This window comes from Phacochoerus africanus, chromosome 13 (assembly GCF_016906955.1).
Source record: "Phacochoerus africanus isolate WHEZ1 chromosome 13, ROS_Pafr_v1, whole genome shotgun sequence".
NCBI classification, from domain to species: Eukaryota; Metazoa; Chordata; class Mammalia; order Artiodactyla; family Suidae; genus Phacochoerus; species Phacochoerus africanus.
The window spans coordinates 21,191,544-21,206,781 of record NC_062556.1 but is presented as its reverse complement, the minus strand read 5'-3'; the positions used below and the strand labels follow the sequence as shown (position 1 = coordinate 21,206,781).

The following is a 15,238-nucleotide window of genomic DNA, read 5'->3' as shown; positions in this document are numbered from 1 at the left end:
TCGAAACAGATTCTCTGACGATAAGTCATTGTGTTGAGGTGGGGTAGGAAACACAAGCAAATGATAAAAATGACCCTTTGAAAAAATACTGGACAAGGAAAAGGAAACATCATTCTGAAGTCTCAAAAGAAAAACTTCTGAAAATGACTTACTATTGGAACCAGAAAAGGTCACTGAAATGATTTAGAAAAAAAACTGGAATACATTACACAGATCAGTTGCAACATGATTCCAATTGTTTTAATTTCATATATGAGAGTGAAGACTAATAAAAAAAAGATATAAGACTTTAAAAATAAAGATCATGAAAAATACTGGAGGAGTTCCCATTGTGGCTCAGTGGTAACAAACCCGACTAGTATCCATGAGGTAGTGGGTTCAATCCCTGGCCTCGATTAGTGGGTTAAAGATCTGGCGTTGCAGTGAGCCATAGTGTGAGTGGGCAGCTGCAGCTCCGATTTGACCCCTAACCTGGGAACTTCCATATGCCACACCTGCAGCCCTTTAAAAAAAAAAAAAAGATTGTGGAGATGGATGGTGGTAAAGATTACATAATGTGAAGTACTGAATGCCACTGACCTGTACACTTAAAATATTTAAAATAGTAAATTTATATTTTATAATTTAAAAAAATTTAAGATCAATACAGACAAACTTAGACCACTGCCCATCTGTTCTGAGGTAAGATCTTAGGTGAGCAAAGGATGCTCAAAGAGCATCTCCAATCCTAAAGCAGATATCCCCCCACAAATGATGAGTTATTTAATCCTTCTTTTTCTCTTTTTCTTTTTTTTTTTTTGCTTTTTAGGGCCACACCTGTGGCATATCAGAGTTGTAGCCACTGGCCACAGCCACAGCCATACAGGATCTAAGCCACATCTGTGACCTACACCACAGCTCATGGCAACACCAGATCCTTAACCCACTGAGCAAGGCCAGGGATCAAACCCGCAACCTCATGGTTCCTAGTCAGATTCATTTCTGCCACACCGCAACGGGAGCTCCTGTTTAATCCTTTCTTGAATGAATGCAGCAACAAATCTTAAGAGACAGGTTTGCCCATGCATGCCCTAATCATCAACAAATGCTTGCATAGTCCTATCTGACTCTATGCAGAGTTCTAATTTTGCTTTCAAAGCTACTGCTTTATGCTCCAATTATATAAAATAACAATCTCTATTACAAAAGAAGAAAACACAATTCAATTATTGCATTTGAAAAGTTCTATATAGACTGGTTAAAGTATCTAGTACATAAAAACACATATATTATTTTGTAAATGTTTTAAAAGAGCACATAAGTGTCTATGTGAATACAGAAAACAGTGCCCAAAATTAGTTGTCTATAATGCTATAAGCCTGGTGTACAAAGGGGTCACGAAGCAATTCTCTTTCCTTGCCATCTCAGTTAAAGGCATGGCAAGCTTGTAGTCAGGCTTAACACCTCCCTTCCACCCACTGTTTTGGTCATCAAATCCAACTGGTTCTACTTCAAAGAAGCCTCTCACCATGTTAAATTCAGTTCTATTACGTTAACTTTGGTTTAGATCACCTAGACCTGCCCATATGTTCAAAATATTCTCAATGCAACACATGACCAACGTAAAAAAATTAACAAGGAGTTCCCTTGTGGTGCAGCAGGCTAAGGATCTGATATTGTCACTGCTGCAGCTCAGATCAGGTTCAACCCCTGGACCTCGAACTTCCATAGGCCACAGGCACAGCCGCTCCCGCCTCCCCACCCCCTGCCAAAAAAATAAAACTATTAATGAGATACTTGCCTTTCTTTATTTTATACTAAGTTTTTGAAATTCAGCATGTGTTTTACACTTACAGCACATCTCAATTCAGACTGGCTACACTTCAAGTGTTCAACAGCCCCACTGGACAGTGCAGACCCAAGAGCATTAGGAGTTCTCAACACACTGGCAGCACCTCAGAATGGCTGTTCATGTATTCAGTACGTGAACTTAATAATAGTTCCAGGGTCTGGAGGTGAGCTGATAAACGAGGTATAGCTCTTCGGGCCCCGTCTCATATAGACTTGCTATTAACTCTTTCACACTAGGTGTACCTCTTCACAGGTTCTCAAACACATCAGTCCTTTAAAGCTCACTGCTACTATGTTGGTTTTCTTCCTCTGCCTTAGACTTTCATCCCTCCCCTCCCATCTACTCTTCAACGCCCAATCCAAAAGTCATTTCCTACTGTGAAGTATTTCCTGCTTCCCCAGGCAGTTATTTATTCCCTCCGTTGTGTGTTTTACTCACCCTCTGACATACACCACAGTCTAGAGAATTTTAGTTTATCTACTTATGAATTTGTCAACCTCATAACTCAGACAATTTGGAGGTGACGTCAGTGGCAGAGCAGCAGTGTCATGACAGTTAAGTGGTGGAAAATCACATACATCCTACCTTAGCTTTGCTATGTTATCCTATACTTGCCCCTAAACCAAATCCAATTTTCCCATAGAAATGCACTATGTGAAGATCAAGAGTCACACATGACACAGCAAGGAATCAACAGAAATGATCAGCACCTGCTTTTGCGCCGGATCTATCACTCAAGATAACTAATACCGGATATCCTAGCTTACCAGCAGTTAGTTTTCTAAGTTTGGATGGTGAATTCCCTAAAACCTGATCACGCTTAAATCTTGAGACTCTATCCCAATTTGGTGCAAGAAGCTCAGTGCCTTTGAGGGCTTCCTCATCTAGGGAGAGCAAGAACAAGGCTTTGAACTTCTAAAAATATACCAACTTTGCTGTCCACTGAAATGGTAACACTGAACATAATCTTTACCCAGATAGCTGTTAAAAACCTAACTTGCCCAATGCCCATGTTCATCTTAAGAGCCTAAACCCAATTTATATTAGAGAAAAAAGGCTAAGAGCTATTCTTTTTTTTTTTTTAAGAGCTATTCTAATACCAGTGCATACCATTCATTAAGCTGTCATCATGGAAGAGTCCGTCGTGTTACTTGTTTTACATATATTTTCTTCACAGTAACACAATAAGATAGCTATCACCTTCACTGTACAGATAAGGAAATTGACAGGAGCATTAAATAACAATTCCTCAAGTACTGTGTTTAGAACATGAGTTCCAGATGTCTGCGCTCTACATTAACTACAGTCGACCTAGTGGTATGCTGGAGCCAGTTCACACCGACTCATAAGAGCCGCTGTTAAATTTTTAGGAACTATATACAAGCTATAATTAAAAATTAAATTATATAAACTAACAAATAAGTAATATTAAAAACCAAGTAATAATTATTCAAAACTCACTTCCTAAATATTTCAGTACATTTTACTCTTGTGGTTAATTTTGTGTGTGTGTGTGTATTCCCACACTTCCCAACTCTATATTCAGTGATACCATTTTAGTAGCTTGAAATGGACCCTGATGGAAGGAAGCATTTACACCAGAGAAACTGGTATATCATACAAAGTATGGCTTTCTTTTTTTCTGAGTGGTTGTTAAACATTTACCAGCAAACTAAATATTCATTATTCTGAAATAAAAGATTATTTCATAATGCAACACACATGCTCAGCCCCTACCCAGAAATTCTAATTTCGCAGATCAAGGATAGAGTACCTGCATGTGTATTTTGAAAAAGACCATCTCTTCTCCAAAAGAATTCTGATACATACCTCCAACTGAGAACTACCATCTGAGACTTGTAAAAGTTTTATGTATCAAACATTAGAAAGCTATATACTGAAAACCACATTACTTTTAAGTCCTCAAAAATAAGTTTTTACAAACTATATAAGACACAGCTTTTTTTTTTCAAGGATCAAGACAGCCATAAGAAAGCTTTATATAACTTAAATTATCAAAGAGGTTGCTGCTTATATAATTCAATAATTTTCATTAAAAGGCTGTAATGAGACAACCAGATATCCATACGTAAAAAAATGAGATTGGACCCTTACCTCACACCATAAGTAAAAATTAACTCAAAATAGATCAAAAATTTAAATGCAAGAACTAAAGCACCAAGATTTTTTGGAAGAAAACACAGACATAAATCTTTGTGATCCTGAATTAGACAAATAGTTTCTTAAATATGACACCAAAAGCACAATAACAAAAATATAGGTAATAGATTTCATCAAATTAAAAACATTTGTGCTTTAGGGTTCCTATCGTGGCTCAGGGGTTAAAAACGAACCCAACTAGGAGTCATGAGGGTGCTGGGTTTGACCCCTGGCCTCACTCAGTGGGCCAAGGATCCAGTGTGCCATTAGCTGTGGTGTAGGTCACAGACACAGCTCAGATCTGGCGTTGCTGTAGCTGTGGAATAGGCCAGCAGCTGTGGTTCCAATTCAAGCCCTAGGGGACTTCCATATGCCACAGGTGCGGCCCTAAAAGAAAGCAAAAAATAAATAAATAAAATAAAAACATTTGCTTTTTAAAGGACACTATCAAGAACATGAAAAGACAACCCACAGAATGGAAAAAAAATTTTGCAAATCATATAGATATAGGACTTGTGTCCAGAATATATAAAGAATTCCTAGAAATGAACAATAAAAAAAATCCAATTCATATATTGGCAAAGAATCTGAATAAACATTTCTCCAAAGAAGACATACCAATGGCCAATTCACAGTCAAGATATTCACCACCACCAGCAATCAGGGAAACACAAATCAGAACTACAATGACGTCACCAACAGGACAGCTATAATCAAAAATGTTAGCAAGGATGTGGACTATTAGAAATCTCACACACTGCTGTAAAGAATTTTAAATGATGCAGCTACTTTGGAAAACCTTCTAGCAGTTCCTCAAAAGGTTAAGCATAGCCACCATATGAGTCAGCAATCCCACTCCCAGATAGAAACCCAAGAGAAATGACAACATACGGCCACACAAAAACTTGTATATGAATGTTCACAGCAGCACTGATTCGTAAGAGCCAAAAAGTGGAAACAACCAAAACATGTGTCAACTGATAAATGGATAAACAGAATGTGATATATCAATACGATGGAGTATTATTTGGCAAAAACAAGAAATGAAATAATGATACCTCCTATAATCTTTCATGAACCTTAAAAACACTGCTAAGTGAAAGAAGCTACTCAAAAGCAAAAGAAAAACAAACAAACAAAACCCACATATTATATGACTCTATTTATATGAAATCACCCAGAATAGGCAAACCTACAGTGACAGTAAATGGAACAGTGGCTGCCTAGGGCTGGTGGTCAATTGAGGGGCTAGAAAAATGACCACGAAAAGGTACGAGTTTTCTTTCTAGGGTCATGAAATTGTTCTAAAATTGACTGTGGTGATAGATGCATGACTCTGTGAATACAGGAAAAAGGACCCAAGCGTACACTTTAAATTAGGTGAACTCTACTGCAATAAATCTGCTGCAAATGCACATGCAAGAGAGTGATAAATATCTTAAAAAAAAAATTAGCTCTGGGAAATTTCCACTAATGACACACATCTATGTTTTCTTTTAATTAATAAACTACATCATAAACTGTGCTTCTCATTGGGCTTCACTGCCAGGAAATTCACTAAATTTGGTATGTGCATATGTGCATTCAGTTTCTGTCACCATCATGCCTTGCCTTCATTGTTTTAATTACAAGTGTTCTACTGGGAGCCACTTCAACCTTTCTTGGAAGCAGGCTGAACTCTGAAAACTTAAGAATACATTTAGGTAGCCGTGATGTCCACAGAAGCCCTGTGAAGTTCACCTGGAGCTCTGCCAACCAGTTCCCTTCATCTTAACTACCACCAAGAACTAAAACAATAAGAATTATGAGTTTTCCCACAGGACTTCTTTCCGCTAAATTACATTATCCATGTAAAACATTATAATGCAATATTTCATATTTACCATATACTTGGCAAACAAGAAACAAGATATTTAAAATGTAACATAAATAATAAATTGCTACGGAAATTTAACTTTGTTTTGGGAAATGCATTCCTACCCTAACAGGTGAGGATGACTCCTCTGTATTTCGTTTCTGGGACTCAGTGTCCACATCTTGGCGCTTGTTCTTCATTCTTTCTCTAAGATCCCCTGTAGGTCTTTCTGGTGACCTTTGAACCAAAAAAAACAAAAACAAAACAAAAAACAAAACAACAAAAATCTATATTTATATAACATTTTATACTTCACAAATCTCAATATAATTTTTCTACTGTTCATGACTCCTAAAGTTCAGAAAAATAATAAATTCAGCTTAAATATTAATATGTAAGAATATGAGCACTACTTACAGGTTTCCTCCCAATACCAATCAAAACGTATACATTAAAATTCCTTGGGGTGGCAGGTACTCATGATATTAATAAAAAAACTATATGTGAGCTGCGAGAAAGGAATTGGTATTAACGGTTTAATTTGTTTCCCTATTCATCACATAGTTAGCAAAAAATTAGAAGGTAAAGTTTTAAACCGCAACTCCAAAAAATGAATCCAGAAACAACTGTATTATCCTCTACACATGCATGTGGTTGAATGCCACAAAATATTTTATGCATCTCAAGAACCAAAGCAAATACAGGAGTTATGTTATTCTTAAAACTGCTTAAATTTGAAATTATTGCAGAACAGAAAGTAGTAAAGAATTCAAAGCAAGATTTTCAACAGTGATTTTACACTCTGCTGTGGACTGTTTTTAATTAAGGAAAATAATACGTTTGATAAATGGCTGTTCAATTGTTTTCACACCATCACTAGGTGAGAAAAACAAAGTAGAGACAGAAAACGCACTGCCTTTAAAGAATATGCCTAGAGAACCCTTAAAAGAGGGCAGCAGATGTTAGGGGATGATACGTCCCTCTTTAGCAACCGAAAAATACTGTGTATAATATCTTTTTAAAGCTATGAACAAACTACGTAAATACATCTATTTCAAGTAATAGTTGGTCAATCAAATCAATTCCTTTAATTTATCAATCATTAATTAAATCACATGGTTAGTGGGAAAAAAAATAATTTCAGCCAATTCACTTTAAAGGATCTCATTAACATTTGCATGCACATTTTACAGATCTTTTAAAAATGTTTTAACAGTTCAAGCTGAACTTGTAAATGCAACTTCTTATTAAGAACCAGCACTTAAATGCTTTAAATAATTATGATGCCCATGTAAATCTTGTGTGTCCTAGTTTCCTTTATATAAGACAGTTCACCACAAACTTGTTTCTATCCGAAACAACAGTACCTAACAGAGAGCTCTGCGCATAGTAAATGCTCAAGGACTTAATTGACCTGTGACTAAATAAGCATTTCAGAAATACATTGCTTTTCTCTCCATCTTTGAATCACATTATGAACTCTATTGTTCTTCCTTATTTGAAAAAGGGGGAAATACACAAAGGAAGTTATGGGAGAAAAAATGCACAAAATAGCAAAATATACAAAAAATTCTTTATTCTAAATCTAGTAATGACACCATTTTTTTCTACTTTAGACAAATTTCTTTGCCATCTCTTGCATAAAAGTTTTGAGTCAGTAAATAATAAATTTCAAAGATGAAGTAAAGCATGTATCAAAAGTACAATAACAATATAAGCAAAACATTAAAATTATTGGAATAGTTTCCCCAAGTATATGTTTATACACATATTAAACTTATGAACAGTAATTTTCCCACATTGACAGAAGGGACAGATGAAAATCTAGATACAAATAAAACATTGTATTCACCATCACAAACAAACTAAAGTGTACAACATTGTAAGTGAAGGAAAGTCAGCTAATGTTTAGGGTTTGAATTTTAAATTCTATTAAACTTCAAAATCTATACACATATACAAAAATTCACCCAATTTAAAGAAAAAAAAAAAGCCACTCCAAATGCTAAAGTCCAGTTTTTATACTGTTGCTGAGGCCAAAGCAATCAGCACACTCAATTTGAGGACTAGGTAAATCAGCTTTTACCAATCAGCTTTAAATTGTTTTTATGACAATCTTTATGTACATTAACATCTTTAAATATCATGACAAAAACCATCATGAGGGAACCAAAAGAAAAGTAAAATATATTAAGCCTTGTCTTTATTAAAGGCAAAATGATGTTCTAAATAGGTAGTACATCTATGCACATATAAATATGTATTTTCCTTTACATCAATATGTTGTGATGAAAGATTTGGCAAATGGATTTTAACTTACAGAGCTTGCATGACATTATCTTTTGTCATTAGGGGTTGAATTTAGAACATCTTAAAAAGCTGTCATTATAATATCCTATTTAAATGTTACTATTTTAATAGCTGAAAGTAGTTTCTCCTCACTCAAAACAAATCCATGAAATTGTGCCATCTTAAGCAGCACTTTAATACACAGTTAAGGAGTAGGGCATGAAAGTAAGCCATGAACGTAAGCCATATATATATATATATATATGTTACAAAAACAATGTTTTGAAAAAAATTAATTTTAAAGCAAACATTTTATTACTTTTGAAATTAACCACTAAAAAGATGCTGTTGATCTGTGACTATTGATAAGATTACCACCAAAGTAGAATATCTGACCAAATACATGGTAGTATTTCAGATGTTTATACCACATAAAATACAAAAGCCATCTTCTAATATTATACGAACAATTCGAAGTTCTCAATTTACCTTCTATAATTGCTGCTATAACCTTTACCACGGGGTGAAGGGCCATGTACGAATCTACATGTGTTTCCATAGAGGCAGTTGCCAGTCTTCAGCCAGTTACGGCACTGTGTCTAAGAGACAGACATTACTACGTAAATTTCATATGTAGTCATATTTATTTCTGGAAAAAAAAGATGCTAGTGGGACAAAAATTAAAGAAAATGCTATCGAAATGCTAACTAACCTGAGATACACTACTCCCCAAATAATAAAAAAATCAGGATTTAAAAAAAAAAAGGAAAAAAGAAAGAAAAACCCATAAACCCTACTGCCCATCTCACTCTTTTTCATGAAACACATTTTTCAAGTTACCAAACTAATATTCCTACAATACAACAACCTATTCACTTTTGCGATATAAACAAGAATAAGTGCAAGAGAACCCTCGTGACTCTACTAGTGAGGACTCACCTCTGCTGAACTGCCAGTGCTGGGTCCAAGCCTCTCAAATACACTGGGTCTTCGGGATGTGCTATCAGATATGGTCTTGGTATTTTCCACTGTGACCTTCCTTCTAATTTTTGACATTTTGTACTACTTTAACCAAAAAAGAGAGAGGCAAAACTGTAAAATTCTTCAGTTTTAAATAACTGAGCCCGTAACTTACAAGCTGATAAAATGGTAGATAACACTGCAAAATTACAGGGGATTTTCCTCAGAAGAAAAAAAGCCACAGGAGAGGTCAAAAGTCAACAGAGGTAAACAGAAGCTGTCTTCTAGGACACATCTTATTAGTGAATTTATAACAACTGTGAAATCTTTTGACTAGAATTTCACCTCTTCTGCAGAGTAAATCAGTAAGATTCTACCCACACAGTTAAGTTTTCACAATATATTCAATTTCAGAAGACACACTATAAAACGTTTAGTTTCTAAGTTCCTCACAAAAGTTGTTTCAAAATTTAGCAACTATCTTTTAAAGAAAAGTTGTGCCATCATTCTCCATCAACTGGTTAACTGGAAAAGAAAGCTATGGCAAAAATAAAACCAGGTAAGAATTTTAATGATCGCAGAAATTATGTCTTATACAGTTTAAGGGATAATAACATTAGCTATGTTCCAAAAATCAACTTGGGAGAAAAATACTATTCAAATATTTTCTTTGTCTTAGAGAAGCCAAAGAAGAATAGTCTAATCAAGGATATTTCTTTTTCAATAATACCAAAAAAAAAACCCTCAATATAGATAAAAATAACTTTCAAAATAGGATAAGCTGTAGAACTAAAAAAAGTGAAAATGTTTCGATAACCTACTATGTCAATTCATTGGCATAAAAGTCAAAGGTGCTAAAAGAAATAAATGGGTTACTCTACCAGCTTTAGTTATGAGAATAGAAAGACAAATTATCAAAATAGTTTACAAAAGTAAATAAAACATTAAAAACTAAAATATACAATAATTCCAGGTGATTCAACTAGAAATGAAAATATCAGACAAGAGCACTACAATATATATTTGAAAACAATGTTAAATTCTAGACCTAGAATAATCTGGAGAGTATACTACTGTGGGAAGTGGGTAGGAACAGGCTAAGAGAAAGAAAAAGGAACTAAACCATATCACACTTTATACACTAAAAATGAATTGAAATTTTGTTAGTAATCAAGTTACTAGAATGAATGATGTCAGCTAAAGTGGTAAAAGCGCTATTTGGTAAAGAACTAGTCTCTAAAGTTTACAAGTGCTCTTTAATGTGGTTTCAAAGTAAAGTCACATCACTTGAAAGGAAACTGAATCATGGTAGCACAGAATCAAAACTTAAAAAAAAAATTAGAAACAATGTTTGGTTCAGTTAGATACTCCTTTTCAGGTCACATTTTTAAAAGGTCCAAAGAATAAGGACAACATTTGACAAATGAACAAAGATAACCACAAGGAAAATATATGATCTAACAGGGCACGTTCATATTGGAAAAACGTATATTCTTATCATTTAATATACAATATAATCATTACTTACAATTACAATCAACTTTTAGGGATTCAAAAAAGTTGGAAAGTAACTTTAAAGTACAATTTTTTAATTACATAGAGTGTCACATAAGTGAACAAGAAATTATACAACATAAAATCACTTATGTATCAACTGTTCTCCAAGTAAGGGTTTACCCTTCACACTAGAGTTATGTTAAAGGATAATTTTCAATTTAACTTTTCTTAGGCTCATTCTCAGCCCAAATGTGAATTTATAAAGAAAAGTTGATAAATTTCTTATGTACATTTGATTTATTGACCCTAAATAATTAAAAGCCAAGATAGTGATAAGTGGTGCTGAGGAAGATCTCCTAGAAAATGCAGAGCTTTGATTAAGTGAGAAAACCACTTTTTTATAATTTATAACTAAGATTTGATAAGAAGTAAATATATAACAAAATATATGGAAAAAGAACAAAAATGATTTGTTTCCTCATGTTACTATAAATATTAATACACTGAAATCCTCATGCACTAATTTGATTCTAAAAACATTTCTAATAAACTTAAAAATGAATAGGTTCTAAAAGCTCCTTATTAGCTTTGGGAACGAGACACACCATCCCACCACACTGCCTCAAGATGACTAAACCTTACATTTTTCCTTCCACTATCAATGGAAATGATTAGGTCTGCCTGCAAAATCCCTATCCCCAATAGGCCCCTACACGCAACACATCCTCCTCCAAAAAAATCGACAGCAGTGTTCTTCACAATTGGGGCAACAAGCTAATTATTATACTGATCAAAACACTGGTTATCTATTATCTCCCTTCTTCTTTTACTGAGGGTTCCAGATATCATTAACTCCACGGTTTCTCTTCCCCAAATACTGTTGCTTGATCAGTGCTCCTCTCTTCTGACCTACAGCCAGAAAGCATGGTCTCAGATTCTCTCCCACCCTAGATCCCTAACATAACCCTTTGAAGACTTCAGAGGGTTTGGACTGAGGACTAGTGATCCAATCTTACCCCCTCCTTGTATTCTTTCCACTAAAAAAGTTCCTTCCCACGGAGACAAAAGTTGCTTTTACAGCTGACATTACGAATTATTCAGGATGCACCTACACAGTGATTACCCCAAGAATTTTACTTCTGCTACTGGTGAGTCTTCCAACTTAGGGAAGAACAACATTGAAGTAAAGATATATTTTCCTCTTTTTTCAGACTCCAACAGTGTCAGACCTTGGCCTAAAATGACACTGAGTTTGAGTCTGGGTTACAGAGAGATCCTGGGGGGGGGGGGGGGGGAATGACACACAGCCAACAAAAAACCAGCCAACCAACCAAACAAAACAACACCTGAGGGGAAAAATGGGAGAAGTAGAATTCAAGTTTACTAACTGATAGAGGAAGTCTTCTGATCATCTGTGTAGGAACTTCTATCAGTAGGCAATAATAACACATTACCTAAATATTACTATAAAACATTCATGATTTTTGCACAGATAAAATGCTTTATGCTTGCAAAGAATACGAAACATAACATTTTAAATCCTATTTGTCTAAATATATACAATTATCTACAATATACCAGAAAAGCATTTGCTCGTAGATATTAATTAAGAATGATGTTACCATTTACCATAAAAATTAGAATTTTCAATATAAAAATTTGGACCCAAAGAGAAAGATAAACCACAACAGGATAAAATGAGGTTTGACTGAGGGGGGGAATTTTTTTTTTCAATTAATATCTCAATAGGCTTCAATAAGAAATAAATGCTTCAAAGTATGTAAGAAAAATCAGAAACAAGATAAAAATATGTCTTCTTTATCTCAGAGACTTCGAAGGTTTCCCCTCCAGTTTTCAAATTATTCTTTAGTTTCAAGTTGCCATCACACTTTCACTCATGTTATCATGTCTTCCCCAAACACCAGCATTATCAAAGCCAGAGTGACACTGGTGAAAGTATACTGATTTATTATATTTCTTCTCCCCATTTACTGACTAAATAAATATCAGAAGTTTTAATACTTTTTCAATTGAAAAAGAAAATGAAAAACCGGGGACATAAAGTTTGAATTTATTAAGACAAAACAAAAAGTCTTAATAAATGGGAAGTGTCCTTCCTGGAAACTTACAAATATCACAAAGTATTCACAGCTTCATACTGCAAATATGGTTGAGAAAGGAGATACAGGGGCCTCTTTTGAGTAATTATTTCTGACACCTAATTACTAAAATCTTGTCAGTAAAACACTGGTTCTAGTATTCTCACCTCAATCCACAATAACATCTTTTTGAGATATCATCTTCCAGTCGCATAAATGAAAGCATAAACCACTTTAATCTGGCTAAGTTGCACCATAACATTAGGAAATTGTCAAATATTGAGGCAATTAAGGTTACATAATTACCGGCACTAATTGGTAGGAGAATAAATCCCTATCCAATGGCATTCTAAAATTAAAAGTGTTATATTAAAAGATCTCTTCATATTTCTATTTCTTTTGAAAGAAAAATGTTTACTTGATGCATAATCTGAGACTTTTGTTAACATAATTCAAGGAAAAAAGACCCTTCTTAATCTTGCAGATTGCTCATATGTAGATAGACTAAAAACAATTTCAAACTGAATTCCAAACAAAATTGCCATAACTAAACTGTCTACACAGGTATGCAGAAGGCAATACTGTAGCACTGTGTAGAAATTATATTTCCTTAAAACCTATGCAGGAAGAATATCCCATGCTGGCAACTACTATAAAGTGAAGTAAACATAATTGCAACATACAAAACTGCCAAAAAAGAAATAAAAAACCAACACCAGCTAACGTTTCAACTGCTACTAAATGTCTGCTGAAATAGCTCCAACTCAACCCTTTATGAAAAGGAGAGAGGGGGTTGGGGGAGGTAGGAAAGACTTAAGATTCACTGAAAACCAATTCTAAAAATAAATATGTTAAAACAATTGCTTTCTATATGTAAATGCCAATGTACATTACAATACAAATTAACACTAATTTATTAAATTTTAATAACTTGTACAGAAATTAAAATAGGATCCAACTTTTGGCTTTTAGTTTTAATTTATAAACATGAACACTAGTTTGCATATCTTAAAATATGCATTCAACGTTCATTTCCAATCACCAAGTTAGGAGGCAAGGAAAGGGCATGTATTTGATAAAACTAGATCCTCCCATTCCCCACAGTCTTAGTTTCACCATACAACTGTTTTCACAGACACAAATTGCTACAAACCTATATCTACATTCATGGTCTCTTTTTGAAACTGTCCTAGTATGATCTAAATATTTCATTAAATTGGAAATTATTCGAAAACCTAGAGATATGCCCATAAAACTTAGGTACTTTAACCAATAGTTTCAAATACTGCAGAATTAGATTCCAAAAATCGGCACCATACGTATGGATTGCATTGTTTAAGCGTTTGGATTTACCACAGTATTTTCGGGGAAACTGAAAATTTGAGGTGTGAAGACTTTTCCAAACTTTTTAAACTGTTTCTTCAAAATAAAAAATATTAAAAAAGTAAAGAGATTGTGTACGCCCATAATTTTCAAAGTAGTCCAAATTATCTAAAAATCTCCAAATATGACCGAAGGGCTTGACACTACGCTCCACAAACAATATCCTACCGATATCATTTACGTAATATCAACTCTGAATAATTTTCCAGCCACGCAAATTATTTTAACCTAATTAGAAAACGATAGCGCCAAATATCAGATCATCTTTCATTCCACATTCTCCAGTTTGACAGACTGTTGCCAAAAGTAACTACCTAGAGACTGTGACTATAAAGTAGCACTCAACTCCGAGGATCTATATCGTTCAGTTATCACTGCCGGGAAATAAGCAGGACCAAATACAACCAAAAGGAATACCTTTCCCTAATAGGTCTGGAATGCTAAAGAGGGAGCTTCTAAATCTACGACCAAATTCCGGGACCCTTCCATCGCATTCAAATGCGAATGCCGCGCGCGAATTCCCCGGCTCACATCAAAAGGTAGTGACCCAGCAAAGCCTACAGTCTGAATCCACTTGCCCCCTTAAGCAAACTCGCCAAAATCAGAACGAGGGCGAGAAACCAGGCATGAGTACTGGGAGTTAAAGGTGGGTGGCTCAAGGAGAGCTCAAAATCCCGGCGTGACTCCAGCAGGGATGGAGGGCAAGCCAGGCCTCCCTACCCCGGACCCGCCCAACGCCGTTCCCCCGGTACCCACACCAATTCGCAAAATTCAAGCTTACCTCCTCCTCGAGGTCCTTTCGCAAGCGCAATCCGGAGGCAGCACGGCCGCCACCGCTCCGAGGAGCGGGGGAGGCGATTCTCCGTCCCCGCGCCTGGCCCTGGGAGGACGACGACGAGGAGAAAGAAGTGCGCGCGCGGCTCCCGGGAACCGGTCCTCGGCTAGCGAGGGACTCCCAGGACGGCTGGGAAGCAGAACCCGCCTGCCGCCTCGCCAGGGTCAAGTGAGCCTGGGACGGAGGAAAAAAGGAAGGACGGGAGACTGGAGAGTAAGAAAAGACAAGGAAAACACTATCAGGCCGCCAGGCGTATCGCCTCAAAATGACGCCGGAAGTCAATGGTTTGCCCTGTTCCTCTACAGACCTAGGCAGCTTCCGGCCGCCGG

The 15,238-nt window shown here is 35.6% G+C and overlaps 1 protein-coding gene across 10 annotated transcripts in view; it reads right to left on the bottom strand.

Moving 5' to 3' along the window:
* The window catches only part of ZC3H13 (zinc finger CCCH-type containing 13), a 100,361-nt gene extending 85,168 nt beyond the window's left edge, over positions 1 to 15,193 (bottom strand). For 7 of the 10 annotated variants that reach the window (XM_047756524.1, XM_047756521.1, XM_047756523.1 and 4 more), the window contains exons 1-4: positions 14,856 to 15,193; positions 9,075 to 9,200; positions 8,625 to 8,734; positions 5,972 to 6,083 (exon numbers count right to left, since the gene is read on the bottom strand). In XM_047756524.1, coding sequence (XP_047612480.1) covers positions 5,972 to 6,083; positions 8,625 to 8,734; positions 9,075 to 9,191 — 339 coding nt within the window. In that variant the 5' untranslated portion in view covers positions 9,192 to 9,200; positions 14,856 to 15,193. The remainder of the gene's footprint in view (positions 1 to 5,971; positions 6,084 to 8,624; positions 8,735 to 9,074; positions 9,201 to 14,855) is intronic. The other 3 variants (XM_047756522.1, XM_047756527.1, XM_047756529.1) reach the window with 1 other exon arrangement.
* Positions 15,194 to 15,238: the final 45 nt, after the last annotated feature.